Genomic DNA, 21965 nt, shown 5'->3' with positions numbered 1-21965 from the left:
GCGGAGCGGAGCTGGCGGCGTGTGGGACGCGGAGGCACCATCCTATGGCGAGAGGGCGGGTTCAGGCTGAGCAGCGGACATTGCGTTGGCGCGCCATTACGGGGGAGGGAGATTGCCGTAGGGGACGCCGAGATTGCCGTGGGGGAGGGCTAGCTTGCCGCGGAGCGCTTGCCAAGGGCGCGTCGAGATTGCCACGGGGGAGGGCGAGCTTGCCGTTGAGCGTTGAGGGCACGCCGCTGCGATGCCGGGTGGAGGCGTGGTGAAGCCGTGGTGGACGCCCACGCTACGTACATACGGTGTAGTAGAGATAACAAAATATCAATGTCACTTCCAGGGGTCGTTTGGTTAAAAAACAGAATAGTCCATATCGTCTTTTAATTCCTCATTTCGTTTTTTGTTTGATTTGAGAAATAAAATAATATAATCTTTAATATATTAAAGCAACAGTTTCAACGGTCGTCCCGCGTCATTTTTTATTTGCAAAAAAACTCCCTCGTTTTTTAACAACCCGCAATATATTGTTGTCCCGGATCCAAGAACGTTGTGTCCCCATCCATCCGCACTCCTATCCCATCCACCCGCTTCTCTGCATTGCCCGTCTGCATCCTTCGACATCCCAATCTATACAAGCCCCTGGTAACAAACTCTCACACTCCTCTCGGGTGAGCTGTCAGTTATAGCTTATCTCGTCGAAATCAACCATAAACCTTCTATAAATCCCGAGGCGTGACCGAAGGAGTAGACTCATCTTGGCGCCCAGCAGCACAGAGATAGGCTCACCTTGCGTGCAAGGAGGAGGCCAGCCGTGTATCTGCATGCTACTACTGGGTCTCGCGAATGGAGGCGGTGCGGGGGCATGTGGGTGTGAGCGTCGGTCCTGCTTAGGATGGATGGAGTCGCGACGGCAGCTGTTGGGCCTGCTGCTGTGGGACTGACCGACCTTCTGGAACTCTGCGTCGTCCAGGTGTTGCTCAGGCTTAACCTGCCAGAGATCTGTAGTCTCACGTAGCTCAACCACGCGTTCTGCAACGCGGCTGGGGCTGACTTCATGCGGGAAGCGAAGCTACCGGAGAACTACAGTTACTTGATGGAGTTCGTCTGGAGCGGCGACACGAGGAGGCAGAAGCGGCAGCGGGTCATCAAGACAGGGAACTATGCGAGGCTTGCGAGGCCTGCGCCTTTTATTTTGTGACGGCAAGGTGAGATATTTTGCTTCCTTCTTTGAATTCATCGTCTTTTCTTTGTCCATGACCGAGTGCTTCCTAATTTGTGACCCCTGGAACATTTTTCTAGAGCTCAATAAGAGATTAGAAAAAAAATCGGTTGAGTACTTACTACAATATTATCTTTCAATTGAAATAAGTCACTTGTTTTCCTTTTGGAAAATTGTGCGCTCTGTCTTAGGGCTGACTCAAATTAGTGGCAAGGAAGATCGCTACATTTTGGGCCATGTATCTGCTTGCTGCTAATGGAGGGGTCGCCCTAGAGGAACGATGCCGTTGGGCGAGGTCGTAGGGACCCACTGAGTCTGTATTTTCCCCAATTTGAATATTGAATATTTTCCCACTGTAGTTATAAATTTGAAAATGGATTGATATATGTCATGTCACACAAATATCCTCAATTCATGAATGTTTGTGTACAATTGCTACCAAGCATATTCACCTTAGGTTCCTTTCATCCAATATATAACATGACATTTGTGTACCTCGTCACAAGGTATATTAGTGTCCTCCAACAAACGAGTTTGCCGTTTAGGTTCTATGGTTGATTGAAATTAATATAATGCGGCTAAAACATGACAAGTATAGTGGAATTTAGAAGTCACACTGCTAATTAGTTACATGTGCATGCTACGGTTTCTATAAATCATATAGATAGGCCTTGCTTAAATGAAATATTTATTCAAACACCATTATATTAAATCTTTATTGAAATTATTAGTAGGTTTATATATTTACAACATCTGTCTTTTATATAACGCAAACAAACATGAGTTGCAAAAAGCCAAGCGTTGGGTTAATAAACTCATTCTTAAATATAGTAGAGATGTGATAACTGGTGTGAACTAATATATAGCTTTGTAGCTACAAGTGACAATAGCCTAATAAATTCACAAATCCTCATGTGAAGTAGTATTCTAACCAATACCATCGGTAAAAATGAACATATCGTCTTTCAAACCTTCATTATATTGATGAGAGATTACGTTTCAAAATTTGAACAATCACAAGTGGCCGGAAAACACTGTAGTCACCATTAGTTCTCTAAAGAAATGCTCACTAAACTCAGGTTTAATTAACAAGTTGCTAAATATATATTGGGAACAAAACTAACTCTAGTACCTAATAGTTCCCGATTTTTTTTCACTTCACACGTACACAGCACGCAACCTCCGTCGTTTGTGTCCCTTGGGCAACATGGACTCAAGCTTCTCTTTCTTCTTTGGTAGCTCCAGATCGTCGACCTTGGCGAACCATGGGTGGTTGAGCGCGGCGGCTGCCGTCAGCCTCCTGTTTGGGTTGCATGTAAGCAGGCCACTGAGCACTTGGAATCCTTCCGTGGACAGCTTCGTCTCGGGGAACAGATCGCGCAGGTGGTTGTTCCGCTGCATGTCCAGCTCCGGCATCACCTCGGTGGCGAATGGCGTCGACGAGAACCACTGCCACGTGCTGTCGTCAGGCACGCCGAGCACATCGAAGATCGCGCAGAGCTGCCCGTCGTCGTGGGATCCCTGGAAGAGAGGCCTGCCGTTGTTGACGAGCTCCGCCATGACACAGCCGAGCGACCAGACGTCGACCTTGGTGTCGTAGTCGGGCTTTCCCAGCAGCATCTCGGGCGCCTGGTACCAGAGCGTGCCGGCCGGCTCGTACGGGAGCCGCTCGTCGGTGGACATGGCGAGCCCAAAGTCACAAATCTTGACGACGCTCTGACCCTCGCCGACAAGGATGTTCTGTAGCTTTATGTCGCGGTGGATGATGCAGGCTTCGTGCATCTTCTTGGTGCCCGTAAGTAGTTGCCACATGGCGGCACGCACGGTGGCCTCGGGCAGCGGCGGGCTCCCGCGGGGGCGCTGATGGAGAAGATCGTGGAGGCTGGTCTCCATGCACTCCATGACGAGGTACCTCTTCCAGGTGCCCGGGTCGCGGACAACGCCGTGGAAGCTGACGGCGAATGGGTTGGCACCGCCGCAGCACGCCTCCTCATGGAAGCGCGCCTCGCGGAACACCATAGTGAGGTCGCCGTCGGCTGCGCTGTGGCACTTCACGGCGACGATCTGGCCCGTGGCACGGTGGCGCGCCTTGAAGACGGCGCCGAAGGCACCCGCGCCGAGGCGACAGGTCTCCTCGAACTCGTACTGCTCCGAACTCCCGACGGCGATGCGCTTTCTCTTCAGGCCGGTCTTTACCGTGGCGGCAGGCTCTACGGAGGCAGGCATCACGAGTGAATTAGTTGGACGACGGCGGATTGCGTTGCCTAGGCTAGGCTGGGGACGAGGCGAGGAGATCAGATGGAAGACGTGGTGACGGTGACGACGGACAAGAGATTGGGGGTGCAGGTGCAGATTATATAGCATTGGCCGACTGCGTGGTGCGTGCTGCACAAGTCTAAAAGCCAGATTACAGCAAGGCAGTTGCACGGTTGCACCCCGTGTCAATCGAGCGAGCCGATGGATTATGATGTTGAGAGTAGTTTTTGTTTAAGAAATGTTGTTCACCGTTTGGTTCAAAAAAATAGAATAGTCCGTCGTCTTTTAAATTCCTGTCCTCATTTTGTTTTTACTTTATTTGTGAAATAGAATATATAATAACAATATATCAATGTCACTTTGATGGGCCATTTGGTTCAAAAAAACAGAATAGTCCATATCGTCTTTTAATTCCTCATTTTGTTTTTTGTTTGATTTGAGAAATAAAATAATATAATCTTTACAATATTAAAGCAACAGTTTCAACGGTCGTCTCACGTTATTTTTTATTTGCAAAAAACTCCCTCATTTTTTTAACAACCCGGAGTATATTGTTGTCCCGGATCCAAGAACGTTGTATCCCCATCCATCTGCTCTCATATCCCATCCACCCGCTTCTCGCATTGCCCGCCTGCATCCCTCGGCATCCCAATCTATACAAGCCCGTGGTAACAAACTCTCACACCTCTCTGGCGGGCCGTCAGCTGTAGCTTATCTCGTCGAAATCAACCATAAACCTGTTATAAATCCTGCGGCATGACCAGAGGAGCAGATTCATCTTGGCGCCCACCAGCACAGAGATAGGCTCACCTTGCGCGCAAGGAGGAGGCCAGTCGTGTATCTGCTTGCTACTACTGGGTCTCGCGATGGTGCGGCGCGGGGGCATGTGGTCGTGGGTGTCGGTCCTGCTTGGGATGGACGGAGTCGCGACGGCAGCTGTCGGGCCTGCTACTGTGGGACTGACCGACCTTCCGGAACTCTGAGTCGTCCAGGTGCTGCTCAGGCTCAACCTGCCAGAGATCTGCAGTCTTGCGTAGCTCAACCACGCATTCTGCAACGCGGCGGGGGCGGACTTCGTGTGGGAAGCAAAGCTGTCGGAGAACTACAGTTACCTGATGGAGTTCGTCGGTAGCGGCGACACGGTGAGGCAGAAGCGGCGGCGGGTCGTCAAGACAGAGAACTATGTGAGGCTTGCGCCTTTTATTTGGTGACGGCAAGGTGAGATATTTTGCTTCCTTCTTTGAATTCATCAACTTTTCTTTGTCCATGACCGAGTCCTTCCTAATTTGTGACCCCTCGAACATTTTTCTAGAGCTCAATTAGAGATTAGGAAAGAACCGGCTCAGTACTTACTACAATATTATCTTTCAATTGAAATAAGTCACTTGTTTTTTCTTTTGGAAAATTGTGTGCTCTGTCTTAGGGGTGACTCAAATTAGTGGCAAGGAAGATCGCTACATTTTAGGCTATGTATCTGCTTGCTGCTAATGCAGGGGTCGCCCTAGAGGAATGACGCTGTTGGGCGAGGTCATGGTACCCACTCAGTCTGGAGTGGAACAGGGTTGTGAGGTGCGGTGTTGCCCTCGAGTCGACGCGATATGTTGTAGCGGACAGCCACAATGGCTATGTGTAGGAGGGGGCGAGGGGCAGGGTGGCTCACCAAGACATGTATGTCCGCATTGTCCCACCCACGCAGAAGTCGTGCCACACCGCTCCAGTTCCAAAGGTGAGCAAGGAAGTAAACAGTCGGAACGGTAGTGGGCACACGAGCTTCTGAGCTGGGGCTCAACTCTTTTGTCTTGAGGTGGCTCGTATGGGCCGTTGGGGTGTTTCTCGCGCTTGTAATAGGCTTTGTTGTATTTATTCGTTGTAAAGATGTGCACGTGGTGAATAAAGAAAAACAATAGATTATTTTCATTTCTAGTTTCCGTTATTATCATTCTATAGTTTGTTGGGTTGATTTTAACACTGTGTATTTATCTGCTATAAATTAAGTTTTATAGTTAACCAAATCACCAAATGTTAATAACGCAGGTTTGAAGCAAAAACAATCCCAATTACATGTTATTATTTTTATAAATTAAGGAATTCAGAAGCAAACTTAGTATATTGGTGGTTCATAAAAAAATATCGAATAATTTGTGTGTTGTCGCAACGCACGGGTATTATAGTAGTATATCACTTTAATTCAGTCGTTCTCCATAAGTTTAAGCGCTAGACATAATGCAGTCTCAATTGGCATAAGATCATTCTTCAAACCAAATATTCTATCACTGCGCTTAGGGATTCGACTTTGGATAAATAAAGTCCCTAATGCTCCATAGTTTTTCTTTGTTATATCTATTTACATAAATCACGTCGTTTGTATCGTAAAGCCAAAGGAATAGTAAAGATAAAAGGACCACTTATCAAGACCACGAAAATCAAATACAATGGACAAAGTTATTTGATACTCTTCGTCGATGTTCGAAGGACAAAACCTATGCGATCACTTAGCTCGTTCGTAGAATACGAAGCCCCCTCAACCAAGACTACACAACAAAAAAAAGTCTAGAGCTTGAGTTTAGAATCAAGCGACTATATTACTCTTTTTTAAATGGATAATTGAAAGTAAATAGTCCGAGTGTATTTTAACCTTGTATAGAAAATAAAAAAGGTAATGTCCTCTATAAGGTTATATATGGTCAGCAGATTGTGTATATGGTCTTAGAAAATATTGTTTTACACTATATATTGTATAGTTTACATAGTGAAGTTTAAAATAAGAAGTGGGATAAATAACGCTCCTAGAGATAGTCTAAATAATCCTCTGACATATATCATTGAAGGACATGAAATAAGAATTCAATTCAGTACATTTATAAAATATTTACTCAGTATCGGGCGCTGATAGTTTGTGTGTGCCCAAAAACCTCCACGGCCATAAGGACACGGCTAGATCCGTGAAGAAAATGTAACACCTCAAAATTCAATTCGGGAGTTCAATAGAACAATTTTTAATTTATTTATTTGAGTCAATTATTATTTTTACATAGATAGAAATATCTACTTGAATAAATAAAATAACTAATATAAGATTTAGTTTGAAAAATCATGGAAAGTTACAATCAACTGTAAAGTTTGAGCATGCAAATACATTTTGGGGATGGGTGGATTTGTGCCAATCTTTAGAAAATGGTAAAAGACATGTGATTTTGTCCATAAGAGAGATAATGATCAAAAGATTAATTGATAGTTGCTGCACATAAGATCTCTTTGCCTTTCTCCAAGATCATGGTGTAGAAGTCCTGGTAATTTAATGGTTCGTATTTGGATCTGGTTAGTGCAAAGAGTTTTGTGCATTAGTGGAGTCAAACTTTTTGCGAACGTTTGGAAGAGGTTGAATAAAAAATAATTGGCAAAAAAATGTTATATTACCAAGAAATCAGTTTCAATTCATCAACATGATATCCATCATCTTGGCATCGATTTTCCCCTGCTTATCATATCAATAGTGTCGGGGACCATAATTAGGGGTACCCTCAATGCGCCTAATTCTCAGCTGGTAACCCCCATCAGCATAAAGCTGCAAAGGCCTGTTGGGTGCGATTAAGTCAGGGATCAGTCCATACGAGTGACTCGATCACGCTTCGCCCGAGCCTAGCCTCGGACAAGGGCAGCCGACCTCGAGGGACTTCCGTCTCGCCCGAGGCCCCCCATTAACGGCGGACACATCTCCGGCTCGCCCGAGGCCTTGGCTTCGTTAAGAAGCAACCCTGACTAAATCGCCGCACCGACTGACCGAGTTGCAGGAGCATTTAACGCGAAGGCGGCCTGACACCTCTATCCTGACGCGCGCCCCCCGACAGAGCCGAAGTGACCGCCGTCACTTCGCCGCTCCACTGACAGGTCTGACAGGAGGACAGCGCCGCCTGTGCCACTCCAACTACAGTGCCACTCGACAGAGTGAGTCTGACAGGCAGTCAGGCCTTGCCAAAGGCACCATAGGAGGCTCCGCTCCGCCCGACCCAGGGCTCGGACTCGGGCTAAGACCCGGAAGACGGCGAACTCCGCTCCGCCCGACCCAGGGCTCGGACTCGGGCTAAGACCCGGAAGACGGCGAACTCCGCTCCGCCCGACCCAGGGCTCGGACTCGGGCTAAGACCCGGAAGACGGCGAACTCCGCTCCGCCCGACCCAGGGCTCGGACTCGGGCTAAGACCCGGAAGACGGTGAACTCTGCTCCGCCCGACCCCAGGGCTCGGACTCGGGCTAAGACCCGGAAGACGGCGAACTCCGCTCCGCCCGACCCAGGGCTCGGACTCGGGCTCAGCCCCGGAAGACGACGAACTCCGCCTCGCCCGACCCCAGGGCTCGGACTCCGCTCTGGCCTCTGCCGAACGACCTCCGCCTCGCCCGACCCAGGGGCTCGGGCTCGGCCTCGGCAACAGAAGACAGACTCGACCTCGGCTTCGGAGGAGCCCCCACGTCGCCCGACCTAGGGCACAGGCCCGCCACGTCAATAGGGAGCGCCATCATCATCCTACCCCGAGCCGACTCGGGTCACAGAGAACAAGACCGGCGTCCCATCTGGCTAGCTCCGCCAGATGGGCAATGATGGCGCCCCACAAGCTCTGTGACGACGGCGGCTCTCAGCTCTCTTACGAAAGCAGGAGGACGTCAGCAAGGACTCGACCGCCCCGACAGCTGTCCCTCCGCCAGGCTCCGTTGCTCCTCCGACAGCCACGACATCACGCCAGCAGGGTGCCAAGATCTCTCCGGCTGCCACATTGGCATGTACTTAGGGCGCTAGCTCTCTCTCCGCTAGACACGTAGCACTCCGCTACACCCCCATTGTACACCTGGATCCTCTCCTTACGCCTATAAAAGGAAGGACCATGGCCTTCTTAGAGGAGGTTGGCCGCGCGGGACCGAGGACGGGACAGGCGCTCTCTTGGGGCCGCTCGCTTCCCTCACCCGCGTGGACGCTTGTAACCCCCCTACTACAAGTGCACCCGACCTGGGCGCGGGACGAACACGAAGGCCGCGGGATCTCCACCTCTCTCACGCCCGTCTCCGGCCACCTCGCTTCTCCCCCCTTCGCGCTCGCCCACGCGCTCGACCCATCTGGGCTGGGGCACGCGGCACACTCACTCGTCGGCTCAGGGACCCCCCGGTCTCGAAACGCCGACAGTTGGCGCGCCAGGTAGGGGCCTGCTGCGTGCTGACGAACAGCTTCCTGTCAAGCTCCAGATGGGCAGTCTCCAGCAACCTCTCCGGCCTGGGACGGTGCTCCGTTTCGGGAGTCTTGAGTTCATGTCCTTCGACGGCAGCTACGACATGATACTCCTTCCACCGCCGCGCGACAACGACAATGGCGGCCGACATCCCGCCCGCCGGCGGCGGAACCGACGACATCTTCCCCGCGCGGTGGAAGAACAACATTCGAGCTCGCCCCGTCCTCTCCCCCGCCAACGGAGGAGGAGGCGGGGCAACCAAGGCCAAGCGGGAGGCCGCGCTTCGTCGGCTGTCGAGCGAATCGACATCCCTAGCGCCCCAACGGAGGGCATGCCGGGCGTCGACCTCGCGTTCGAGACGAAGACGAGCGCCGTCCCCCCGCGACACGCTGATCCCGAGCAAGAAGACGACGCCAGCACGCTCGCGGAAAGCCTGCAGGACGTCGCCCTCGTACCTGAGACGACGGTGCAACCAGTCCCCGATGTGACTACGTCGCTCCGCGTCGACCAAAAGGTACCGACTAATTCCCATCCTACGTCTTTTCGACTCGGCCTCAACCCGCCAAGCGACCTCGCTTTGGCGGGCGCTCTCATTGAGGCGAGTGCAACCCCACTGGGGTTTCGTATGCGGTCGCCTTGGGACCGGTTGACGGACGTCTCGACCTACGGGCCCTCTGGGTCCGAGGAAGATGACGATCCCAGCATCTGTTGGGATTTCTCTGGATTTGGCAACCCCAGTGCCATGCGGGACTTCATGACCGCATGTGACTACTGCCTCTCCGACTGTTCCGACGGAAGCCGCAGCCTTGACGACGAGGACTGCGGCCCAAGCCGCGAATGTTTCCACGTCGAGCTGGGGGATCCCTCCGAAGGCAACCATCTTGGCATGCCGGAGGGTGGTGATTTTCCTAGGCCGGTGCCTCGCGCCGACATCCCGCGGGAGCTAGCTGTGGTCCCCGTTCCGGCGGGGGGTCACGACCCACAGCTCGAGCAAGTCCGCGGGGCGCAGGCCAGGCTCGACGAGGGAACAGGAGCGCTTGAGACGATCCGCCGGGACGTCGGGCAGGTATGGGCGGGCCAACCCCCGGCCGAAGAAATACGTCACCTGCCCCAGGGTCTCCAGCACCGCGTCGCCAACGATGTCAGGGTCAGGCCGCCACCCGCATCCAGCGGGGTTGGTCAGAACCTGGCAGCCGCAGCGATGCTCCTCCGCGCGATGCCGGAGCCATCAACCACCGAGGGTCGGCGAATCCAGGGAGAGCTCAAGAATCTCCTGGAAGGCGCTGCGGCCCGACGGGCCGAGAGCACTGCCTCCCGAAGGCAGGGATACCCCTCGGAACCTCATGCCACGACTTCCCGATTCATGCGGGAAGCCTCAGTCTACACCGGGCGCACGCGCAACACCGCGCCTGCGGCCCCGGGCCACCTCGGCAACGAGCACCACCGTCGCGACCGTCGGGCCCACCTCGACGAAAGGGTGCGCCGAGGCTACCACCCCAGGCGTGGGGGACGCTACGACAGCGGGGAGGATCGGAGTCCCTCGCCCGAACCACCCGGTCCGCAGGCCTTCAGTCGGGCCATCCGACGGGCGCCGTTCCCGACCCGGTTCCGACCCCCGACTACTATCACAAAGTACTCGGGGGAAACGAGGCCGGAACTGTGGCTCGCGGACTACCGCCTGGCCTGCCAACTGGGAGGAACGGACGACGACAACCTCATCATCCGCAACCTTCCCCTGTTCCTCTCCGACACTGCTCGCGCCTGGTTGGAGCACCTGCCTCCGGGGCAGATCTCCAACTGGGACGACTTGGTCCAAGCCTTCGCCGGCAATTTCCAGGGCACGTACGTGCGCCCCGGGAATTCCTGGGACCTCCGGAGCTGCCGGCAGCAGCCGGGAGAGTCTCTCCGGGACTACATCCGGCGGTTCTCGAAGCAGCGCACCGAGCTGCCCAACATCACCGACTCGGATGTCATCGGCGCGTTCCTCGCCGGCACCACCTGCCGTGACCTGGTGAGCAAGTTGGGTCGCAAGACCCCCACCAGGGCGAGCGAGCTGATGGACATCGCCACCAAGTTCGCCTCTGGCCAGGAGGCGGTCGAGGCTATCTTCCGAAAGGACAAGCAGCCCCAGGGCCGCCCATCGGAAGAGGCTCCCGAGGCGTCTACTCCGCGCGGCGCCAAGAAGAAGGGCAAGAAGAAGTCGCAATCGAAACGCGACGCCGCTGACGCGGACCTTGTCGCCGCCGCCGAGTACAAGAACCCTCGGAAGCCCCCCGGAGGTGCTAACCTCTTCGACAAGATGCTCAAGGAGTCGTGCCCCTACCATTAGGGGCCCGTCAAGCACACTCTCGAGGAGTGCGTCATGCTTCGGCGCCACTTCCACAGGGCCGGGCCACCCGCGGAGGGTGGCAGGGCCCACGACGACGACAAGAAAGAAGATCACCAAGCAGGAGAATACCCCGAGGTCCGCGACTGCTTCATGATCTACGGTGGGCATACGGCGAATGCCTCGGCTCGGCATCGCAAGCAAGAGCACCGGGAGGTCTGCTCGGTGAAGGTGGCGGCGCCAGTCTACCTAGACTGGTCCGACAAGCCCATCACCTTCGACCAGGCCGACCACCCCGACCACGTGCCGAGCCCAGGGAAATACCCGCTCGTCGTCGACCCCGTCATCGGCGACGTTAGGCTCACCAAGGTCCTGATGGATGGGGGCAGCTGCCTCAACATCATCTACGCCGAGACCCTCAGGCTCCTGCGCGTCGGTCTGTCCTCCGTCCGGGCAGGCGCTGCGCCATTCCACGGGATCATCCCTGGGAAGCGCGTCCAGCCCCTCGGACGACTCGACCTTTCCGTCTGCTTCGGAACGCCCTCCAACTTCCGAAGGGAGACCTTGACGTTCGAGGTGGTCGGGTTCCGAGGAACCTACCACGCGCTACTAGGGAGGCCATGCTACGCGAAGTTCATGGCCGTCCCCAACTACACCTACCTGAAGCTCAAGATGCCGGGCCCCAACGGGGTCATCACCGTCGGCCCCACGTACAAACACGCGTTCGAATGCGACGTGGAGTGCGTGGAGTACGCCGAGGCCCTCGCCGAATTCGAGGCCCTCATCGCCGACCTGGAGAACCTCTCCAAAGAGGTGCCAGACGTGAAGCGTCATGCCGGCAACTTCGAGCCAGCGGAGACGGTTAAGGCCGTCCCTCTCGACCCCAGCGGCAACACCTCCAAGCAGATCCGGATTGGTTCCGGGCTCGACCCCAAATAGGAAGCAGTGCTCGTCGACTTTCTCCGCGCAAATGCCGACGTCTTTGCGTGGAGTCCCTCGGACATGCCCGGCATACCGAGGGATGTCGCCGAGCACTCGCTGGATATTCGGGCCGGAGCCCGACCCGTCAGGCAGCCTCTGCGCCGATTCGACGAGGGGAAGCGCAGAGTGATAGGCGAGGAGATCCACAAGCTAATGGCAGCAGGGTTCATCAAAGAGGTATTCCACCCCGAATGGCTTGCCAACCCTGTGCTTGTGAGGAAGAAAGGGGGGAAATGGCGGATGTGTGTAGACTACACTGGTCTCAACAAAGCATGTCCGAAGGTTCCCTACCCTCTGCCTCGCATCGATCAAATCGTGGATTCCACTGCTGGGTGCGAAACCCTGTCCTTCCTCGATGCCTACTCAGGGTATCACCAGATCCGGATGAAAGAATCCGACCAACTCGCGACTTCTTTCATCACGCCGTTCGGCATGTACTGCTATGTCACCATGCCGTTCGGTTTGAGGAATGCGGGCGCGACGTACCAGCGGTGCATGAACCATGTGTTCGGCGAACACATCGGTCGCACAGTCGAGGCCTACGTCGATGACATCATAGTCAAGACAAGGAAGGCTTCCGACCTCCTCTCCGACCTTGAAGTGACATTCTGATGTCTCAAGGCGAAAGGAGTCAAGCTCAATCCTGAGAAGTGTGTCTTCGGGGTACCCCGGGGCATGCTCCTGGGGTTCATCGTCTCCGAGCGAGGCATCGAAGCCAACCCGGAGAAGATCGCAGCTATCACCAGCATGGGACCCATCAAGGACTTAAAAGGCGTACAGAGGGTCATGGGATGCCTCGCGGCCCTGAGCCGCTTCATCTCACGCCTCGGCGAAAGAGGTCTGCCTCTGTACCGCCTCTTAAGGAAGACTGAGTGTTTCGCTTGGACCCCTGAGGCCGAGGAAGCCCTCGGGAAGCTGAAGGCGCTCCTTACAAAGGCGCCTGTCTTGGTGCCCCTAGCTGATGTAGAAGCCCTCTTGGTCTACGTCGCCGCTACCACTCAGGTGGTTAGCGCCGCGATTATTGTCGAGAGGCGAGAAGAAGGGCATGCATTGCCCGTTCAGAGGCCAGTCTACTTCGTCAGCGAAGTACTGTCCGAGACCAAGATCCGCTACCCACAAGTTCAGAAGCTGCTGTATGCTGTGATCCTGACAAGGCGGAAGTTACGACACTACTTCGAGTCTCATCCGGTAACTGTGGTGTCATCCTTCCCCCTGGGGGAGATCATCCAGTGCCGAGAGGCCTCGGGCAGGATCGCAAAGTGGGCGGTGGAAATCATGGGCGAAACAATCTCGTTCGCCCCTCGGAAAGCCATCAAGTCCCAGATGTTGGCGGACTTCGTGGCCGAATGGGTCGACACCCAGCTGCCGACGGCTCCGATCCAACCGGAGCTCTGGACCATGTTTTTCGACGGGTCGCTGATGAAGACGGGAGCCGGCGCGGGCCTGCTCTTCATCTCGCCCCTCGGGAAGCACCTACGCTACGTGCTACGCCTCCATTTCCCGGCGTCCAACAATGTGGCCGAGTACGAAGCTCTGGTCAACGGGTTGCGGATCGCCATCGAGCTAGGGGTCAGACGCCTCGACGCCCGCGGTGACTCGCAGCTCGTCATCGACCAAGTCATGAAGAACTCCCACTGCCGCGACCCGAAGATGGAGGCCTACTGCGATGAGGTTCGGCGCCTGGAAGACAAGTTCTTCGGGCTCGAGCTTAACCACATCGCTCGGCGCTACAACGAGACTGCGGACGAGTTGGCTAAAATAGCCTCGGGGCGAACGACGGTCCCCCCGGACGTCTTCTCCCGGGATCTGCATCAACCCTCCGTCAAGATCGACGACGCGCCCGAGCCCGAGGCACCCTCGGCTCAGCCCGAGGCGCCCTCGGCTCGGCCCGAGGCGTCCTCGGTTCAGCCCGAGGTACCCTCGGCCCTCGAAGCCGAGGCACTGAACGTCGAGGAAGAGCAGAGCGGGGCCACGCCTGATCGAAATTGGCAGGCCCCATACCTGCGATACCTCCGCCAGGGAGAGCTACCCCTCGACCAAGCCGAGGCTCGACGGGTAGCTCGACGCGCCAAGTCGTTCGTCCTGCTGGGCGATGAGGAGGAGCTCTACCACCGGAGCCCCTCGGGCATCCTCCAGCGATGCATCTCCATCGCCGAAGGTCAGGAACTCCTGCAAGAAATACACTCGGGGGCTTGCAGCCATCATGCAGCGCCTCGAGCCCTTGTCAGGAATGCCTTCTGGCAAGGCTTCTACTGGCCAACGGCGGTGGCTGACGCCACTAGGATTGTCCGCACCTGCGAAGGGTGCCAATTCTATGCGAAGCAGACCCACCTGCCCGCTCAGGCTCTGCAGACGATACCCATCACCTGGCCCTTCGCTGTATGGGGTCTGGACCTCGTCGGTCCCTTGCAGAAGGCGCCCGAGAGCTACACGCACCTGCTGGTCGCCATCGACAAATTCTCCAAGTGGATCGAGGTCCGACCTCTGAACAGCATCAGGTCCGAGCAGGCGGTGGCGTTCTTCACCAACATCATCCATCGCTTCGAGGTCCCAAACTCCATCATCACCGACAACGGTACCCAGTTCACCGGCAAAAAATTCTTGGATTTTTGCGAGGATCACCACATCCGGGTGGACTGGGCCGCCGTGGCTCATCCCATGTCGAATGGGCAAGTAGAGCGTGCCAACGGCATGATTCTACAAGGGCTCAAGCCTCGGATCTACAACGACCTCAACAAGTTCGGCAAGCGATGGATGAAGGAACTCCTCTCGGTGATCTGGAGCCTGAGGACAACGCCAAGCCGGGCCACGGGTTTCACGCCGTTCTTCCTGGTCTACGGGGCCGAGGCCATCTTGCCCACTGACCTGGAATACGGCTCCCCGAGGACGAGGGCCTACAACGATCAAAGCAACCGAGCTAGCCGAGAAGAATCGCTGGACCAGCTGGAAGAGGCTCGGGACAAGGCCTTACTACACTCGGCGCGGTACCAGCAGTCCCTGCGACGCTACCACGCCCGAGGGGTCCGGCCCCGAGACCTCCAGGTGGGCGACCTGGTGCTTCGGCTGCGGCAAGACGCCTGAGGGAGGCACAAACTCACGCCCCCCTGGGAGGGGCCATTCGTCATCGCCAAAGTGCTGAAGCCCGGAACATACAAGCTGGCCAACAATCAAGGCGAGATCTACGGCAACGCCTGGAACATCAAACAGCTACGTCGCTTCTACCCTTAAGATGTTTTCAAGTTGTTCATATACCTCGCACCCACGCAAAGTTTAGTCATCAAGGAAGGGTCGGCCTCGCCTCGGCAAAGCCCGACCCTCCCTCGGGGGCTAAAAGGGGGGAGACCCCCTCTGCGTCGAAATTTTCCTCGAAAAAGGATCTCTTTTTAGCAGAATTTCTTTCGTGCTTTTTGACTACTTCGAAAAGCGGATCCTGGAAACGACGGAGTACACGTAAGCAGTCAAGGCTGACCGAGCCGAGGGACTCCTACGCCTCCGGGATACGGATACCTCACTCATCACCTTCTGCGATAAGTAACTCGCGTTCGGATAAAGTGATTCCGCGGACCGAACAAGTCTTCACGTTCGGAAGCTCTTCTGCCGAGGCGGTCCTTCAAGCCTTCTCGACTGAATCGGTGACAGGGCCTCATGGACGGGCGAAAGTACGCGTAAGCGGCAAGGCCGACCGAGCCGAGGGACTCCCACGCCTCTGGGATACGGATACCTCACTCATCACCTTCCGCGAGAAGCAACTCTCGCCCACGCAAACATCCCTGTTGCCGACGGAAAGTCCAGATGCTCGAAATAAGAGGAAAGGAGACGCGGCTTTACAACGCAGCGAGGGTGTGTTTTCTGGCCTCGGCGGCCGCAGAAGGCACACGCTACAAGACAATCTGATCCTGCAGGCTCGGGTCTTCACGCTGAAGGAGGCTGTAGCACCCTCGGCATCGACGACGTCTTCAGCGAGGTCCGACCCAGCCTCGGACGGCGACGCGGTCCAGGGACTTCTCCGGGAATCCGGCCCGAGCAGGCGGCTCGGCCGGTTACCCCTGGGGCCTCGGCCAACCATCTTCCAAGGGCGCCAGCCCGACCCGAGGCCTCGGCTGATCGACTCCGGCGTCGGCCCCGCTGACGGGCAACCCGGCTAGGCTCCGGCCAACCAGGTTCCCATTTTCAAGCCAACTCCGCCTCTGTTCATACTGATATCGCTACCCCTGGCCTCGGCTCATCGAAGAGCGGCCAAGGGGTCCCTTTAACTAAGCTAGAGGAGCCCCAGACAACAAGGCCGATCGAGCCGAGGGACTCCTACGCCTCCGGGATACGGATACCTCACTCATCACCTTGACACGGGGCGACTCATGCTTGGTGAAGCGGTTCATATAATCAACAGGCGAGACTTAGTGCTCGAAAATGAAGAAAAAACACGGCTCCGTGCCGAAATTACATACATGTTCAGGCCTCGACAGCCACAATGAACAAAAAACACTGGCAATCGAAGTGCCATTACAAACGGAACTCCGGTTCCCCCTCCGCAGGTACGAATAACCCCACTCCATGGGGAAGGCCTGCGGAGCAACAGAAGACTGACGAGCGGCTCGTTGCCGCCCGCTCCGATTACGACGACAACCACCCACGCCCCGGGCGGCGAAGTGGCTTCGGCAGCAGCTTCGGGGCAGGTGTTACGACAGGAGGGCTCTCACCCGCGGAGGACAAGAACCAGCCATTTAGGCCGGGAGACGGAGACCCAGGGCTACTGGCGCCCTAGCCGAGTGACGGCGGCCTACCTATCCCGGCATGGCTGGAGGAAGTCCCCGTGAGACTGAAGGATGCCATTCTCCCCCAGGCGTCGGGGAAGAAAAGGGCAGCCGACCCATGCAGGGGCAGCCCCCCAACTCGCCTCATCCTCCATCTTGGCCTGGATGACGAAAATCCTTGAGGCCGATGGAGGGGTAGAGGCCGCAGCCTGGCTCGCATTCCCCACCGTCAAACTGGAGGTCACCATCTTGGGTGACCGCCGGTGGAGGGGTGCGGCCGGGCTGCATGATGAAAATCCTTGAAGCCGAACGATGGCTGAAAGGTACCAACTCACACGGAGTTGCGTTCCTCCAACGAGGAGGCGGAAAGACGGCGGATACCCCCCATCTGGGGGCTTGGAAGATGGAAAGACACGACGCATAAGGGAGGAAGAAGACATGGTTGCCTTCCGAAAGGGGTCGCCCTCCTTTTAAAGGCAACTCTCCCTACGTGCGCCCCCAAACGCCACGGGCTGAGTCTTCTCCAACACGCTCCAAGGCCCTCCCCTGCGGCTCGGGGGCTGGGTCCCGCATGTCATGCAAACCGGCTCAGAAGCAGAAGAAGCCAAACCGCCGCGCGCGGTGCACACAACCGCCCAGCGGTTACAAGAGACTCCCCACTTTTGCCCAGACCAACGGGTGGAAGGGGCGGGCAGCCATGCAGGCGGCATGCAACCGCGCCAGGTGGACGCGCTTCTCCGACTTCTGACACGCCAGCTTGGAGGCCCAGGCCCACGCGTCACGCGACCAGTGCGCCAGTAGCTGCATGCAAGCAACTGCACCGCCACTTGCGCCACCGTCGCACCTCTTCGGTTGCAGAACCTATGTCGCGACTCGAGGCGACCCAGCGCACGACCCAGCAGCGCCAGCCTGGCGCGACGGTCAATGCGGCCGAAAGTGGGCCGGCAGTAATGACGATGGCAGGCGGGCGGGAGCAGCAGTCACGTCGTCAGCCAGGCTCACGTCCCATCCAGGGACAGCAAGAGAGCCTCCTTCCACGGCGTGAAGACGGTGCGCCCGTGATCCGTTCCTCGAATGGCTCGCGCACGCGCAACGGCCGCCCCGCCAACCACTCGCCCCGTCGCATTAACTCCGCGGCGGGACAGGCGGCGCCACTGGCAGGAGAAGCAGGCGACGCTTCGCCTTCGCCGTAATAACCGCGCCAAAAAAGGTACACCACGTCGTTCGATTTCGTATCCTTTTCCTTTTTTCCTCTTTCTCTATCTCTTGCAACAGGGACCGGGAAAGGGGGATACCCCAAAAAGGATCCTTCCCTGTGAAGGAACCAGGCTCCGAGCCCCCCCTACTGATCAGAGGTTCGAAGGCTGGCCCTCCGAAGGGTTCAACAGTCGCCTCAGATCGCGTGGGTCCGACACCCACTACTGGTCAGGGGTTCGAAGGCCAGCCCCCCGAAGGGCTCCATGGCCGCCTCAGGCTACTCAGGCTCCGCGCCCATTACTGATCAGGGGTTCGAAGGCTGGCCCCCGAAGGGTTCACAGTCGCCTCAGACGCCGAGCGAGGGATGACCAGGGGTACGTTCGATACATAACCGAGGCTCGGGCTGCGCTCCCGAGGTACCCTAGGACATTTCCGAGACCAGCGGGAACGATCTTGTAACGGAATCCCATCGGAGGGAGGCATCGAGCCCTCGGACCCCGTCGCCAGGGGACCGGGTCCGGCAGATCACCCGCAGGTACTTTTGGGCGTGCCTCTGGGCCCCTAGCCGACCCCCAACGAACGGGGCACGGACGTCCACTCGGATCACCCGCTTGCAGCTCACCGGAGACTACATGTTCGGTGCCCATCGAGGGTAACATGGCGCTCTCCCCCCCTCCTCCTTGCGGAAAGGCGACGTAGGGGCGTATGTAAAAAAGCCGAGTCTGTCCCTGATCGTCCTCTCGCCCTGTGCGGAGGCTCGGGGGCTGCTCTCGCAAACCCGGCTCCGGCCAAACCGTTGACAGCGTCAACATACCAGCCCGAGAGCTTGGGCCCCGACCGTGCACCCGGGCTACGGCCAGTTCGCATGAGGGAACAACCAGACCAGCCGAAGCATCACGCAAGGCATTAAGACCTCGAAGGAGTGAAACCACTCCTCCGAGGCCTCGGGGGCTACACCCGGCGGGTGCGCTCGCGCGCACCCACCGGAACAAAATGCAACCGAGAAAGGCTGGTCCCCTTGCAAAAAAGTGCGACGAAAGCCTCCAAGCGAGTGCTAACACTCCCTTCGAGGCTCGGGGGCTACTGTCGGGGACCATAATTAGGGGTACCCTCAATGCGCCTAATTCTCAGCTGGTAACCCCCATCAGCATAAAGCTACAAAGGCCTGATGGGTGCGATTAAGTCAGGGATCAGTCCATACGAGTGACTCGATCACGCTTCGCCCGAGCCTAGCCTCGGACAAGGGCAGCCGACCTCGAGGGACTTCCGTCTCGCCCGAGGCCCCCCATTAACGGCGGACACATCTCCGGCTCGCCCGAGGCCTTGGCTTCGTTAAGAAGCAACCCTGACTAAATCGCCGCACCGACTGACCGAGTTGCAGGAGCATTTAACGCGAAGGCGGCCTGACACCTCTATCCTGACGCGCGCCCCCCGGCAGAGCCGAAGTGACCGCCGTCGCTTCGCCGCTCCACTGACCGGTCTGACAGGAGGACAGCGCCGCCTGCGCCACTCCAACTGCAGTGCCACTCGACAGAGTGAGTCTGACAGGCAGTCAGGCCTTGCCAAAGGCACCATAGGAGGCTCCGCTCCGCCCGACCCAGGGCTCGGACTCGGGCTAAGACCCGGAAGACGGCGAACTCCGCTCCGCCCGACCCAGGGCTCGGACTTGGGCTAAGACCCGGAAGACGGCGAACTCCGCTCCGCCCGACCCAGGGCTCGGACTCGGGCTAAGACCCGGAAGACGGCGAACTCCGCTCCGCCCGACCCAGGGCTCGGACTCGGGCTAAGACCCGGAAGACGGCGAACTCCGCTCCGCCCGACCCAGGGCTCGGACTCGGGCTAAGACCCGGAAGACGGCGAACTCCGCTCCGCCCGACCCCAGGGCTCGGACTCGGGCTAAGACCCGGAAGACGGCGAACTCCGCTCCGCCCGACCCAGGGCTCGGACTCGGGCTCAGCCCCGGAAGACGACGAACTCCGCCTCGCCCGACCCCAGGGCTCGGACTCCGCTCTGGCCTCTGCCGAACGACCTCCGCCTCGCCCGACCCAGGGGCTCGGGCTCGGCCTCGGCAACAGAAGACAGACTCGACCTCGGCTTCGGAGGAGCCCCCACGTTGCCCGACCTAGGGCACAGGCCCACCACGTCAACAGGGAGCGCCATCATCATCCTACCCCGAGCCGACTCGGGTCACAGAGAACAAGACCGGCGTCCCATCTAGCTAGCTCCGCCAGATGGGCAATGATGGCGCCCCACAAGCTCTGTGACGACGGCGGCTCTCATCTCTCTTACGGAAGCAGGAGGACGTCAGCAAGGACTCGACCGCCCCGACAGCTGTCCCTCCGCCAGGCTCCGTTGCTCCTCCGACAGCCACGACATCACGCCAGCAGGGTGCCAAGATCTCTCCGGCTGTCACATTGGCATGTACTTAGGGCGCTAGCTCTCTCTCCGCTAGACACGTAGCACTCCGCTACACCCCCATTGTACACCTGGATCCTCTCCTTACGCCTATAAAAGGAAGGACCAGGGCCTTCTTAGAGGAGGTTGGCCGCGCGGGACCGAGGACGGGACAGGCGCTCTCTTGGGGCCGCTCGCTTCCCTCACCCGCGTGGACGCTTGTAACCCCCCCTACTACAAGCGCACCCGACCTGGGCGCGGGACGAACACGAAGGCCGCGGGATCTCCACCTCTCTCACGCCCGTCTCCGGCCACCTCGCTTCTCCCCCCTTCGCGCTCGCCCACGCGCTCGACCCATCTGGGCTGGGGCACGCGGCACACTCACTCGTCGGCTCAGGGACACCCCGGTCTCGAAACGCCGACAAATAGTACCATAACTGATGTCACGGTTTAGTAGAAACAGGTGCCAGATAAACATGAAAAACACAACACAAGGTCTAAAGAATAAAATAAATAGCACAAATATGCAAGCATATTATTTACAAAACCTATAGCATGCATTCTCAAGGAAAACATGGTGAGAAATTTGGGTTGTATCTGCATACTGATTGAGTCAAATAGAAACAATCTCTCAAAGACCGAACTTATTTATGCCCCTCCACACACACGACAGGTGTCATTAGATAATTTAAATGCATTTTTGTACATAAATAAAAGAAGAACTATGAAACAACATAATATAAGGAAAAATAAATTATCTAATATCAATGGCTTTTGGGCAGATTTGCAGACAAGCAAAGGCCACCAGAAGGAGCATGATGGTTGCTCGAAAGGTCAAGATAGATATGTTTTGTAAAATTACCTATGTATGGACGTGGGACTAGATCCATTGAAGAAATTAATGGACAGCTCCAGAACAGGATTACTAAACCTATTTTTTCTCTCCTGAGAACAGATCGATGTGGATTATTTTTCTTCCCTCGTCTATGTATGGGGCCTATCACATAATGCTCATGTGTTGATGTGTACAACCACCTAGAAATATTAAACAACTCTAGCACATCCAAATAGGAGAGTTGAAATGCAGTGCTGAAAGGGAAATAGGGTTTAACCTTTTCCTATAAATTATTTTGGTGGTTGAATGTCCAACACAAATATTGGACTAACTAGTTTGCTCTAGATCATATATCCAACAGGTGCATAAAGGTTCAACACAAACCAATAAAAGATTGAAGAAAGGGTTCAAAAACAAAGGAGCCAAGAAACCAAGAGTGCCCTGGTCTGGTGCACCGGACAGTGTCCGGTGCACCAAGACCGTACAATGTCCAACTCTCCACCTTTGGGTTTCTCTGGGCGTGCTATGCTATAATTCACCGGACTGTCCGGTGCACCAGCGGAGCAACGGCTCCTTCGCGCAACGGTCGACTGCAAAAGCTGAAGATTCAGAGGAACAGTGCGCAACAGTGCGCGGCAGAGCAGAGCCGCCCGTCAGAGGCGCACCGGACAGTGAACAGTACCTGTCTGGTGCGACACCGGACTGTCCGGTGCCACTAGAAGACAAAGCCTCCAACGGTCGACAGCGCCCAAACCCTAACGGTTGGGTGACGTGGCTGGCGCACCGGACTGTCCGGT

At 56.5% G+C, this 21965-nt stretch overlaps 1 protein-coding gene across 1 annotated transcript; it reads right to left on the bottom strand.

The window, feature by feature from the left end:
- Positions 1-2371: 2371 nt before the first annotated feature.
- Positions 2372-3439, bottom strand: LOC103645505 (putative cyclin-dependent kinase F-2). Its single transcript, XM_008668546.2, has one exon. It carries the CDS (start codon positions 3437-3439, stop codon positions 2372-2374), a length of 1068 nt encoding a protein of 355 aa, XP_008666768.2.
- Positions 3440-21965: the final 18526 nt, after the last annotated feature.

Source organism: Zea mays, chromosome 1 (assembly GCF_902167145.1).
Source record: "Zea mays cultivar B73 chromosome 1, Zm-B73-REFERENCE-NAM-5.0, whole genome shotgun sequence".
Classification (NCBI taxonomy): domain Eukaryota; kingdom Viridiplantae; phylum Streptophyta; class Magnoliopsida; order Poales; family Poaceae; genus Zea; species Zea mays.
Note: the sequence above shows the minus strand (reverse complement) of the source record. Positions and strands in the feature narration are given on the sequence as shown.

What these genes read in the sequence shown, in the direction of transcription:
- LOC103645505 (XM_008668546.2), bottom strand. Translation starts at nt 3,439, where the DNA reads ATGCCTGCCTCCGTAGAGCCTGCCGCCACGGTAAAGACCGGCCTGAAG.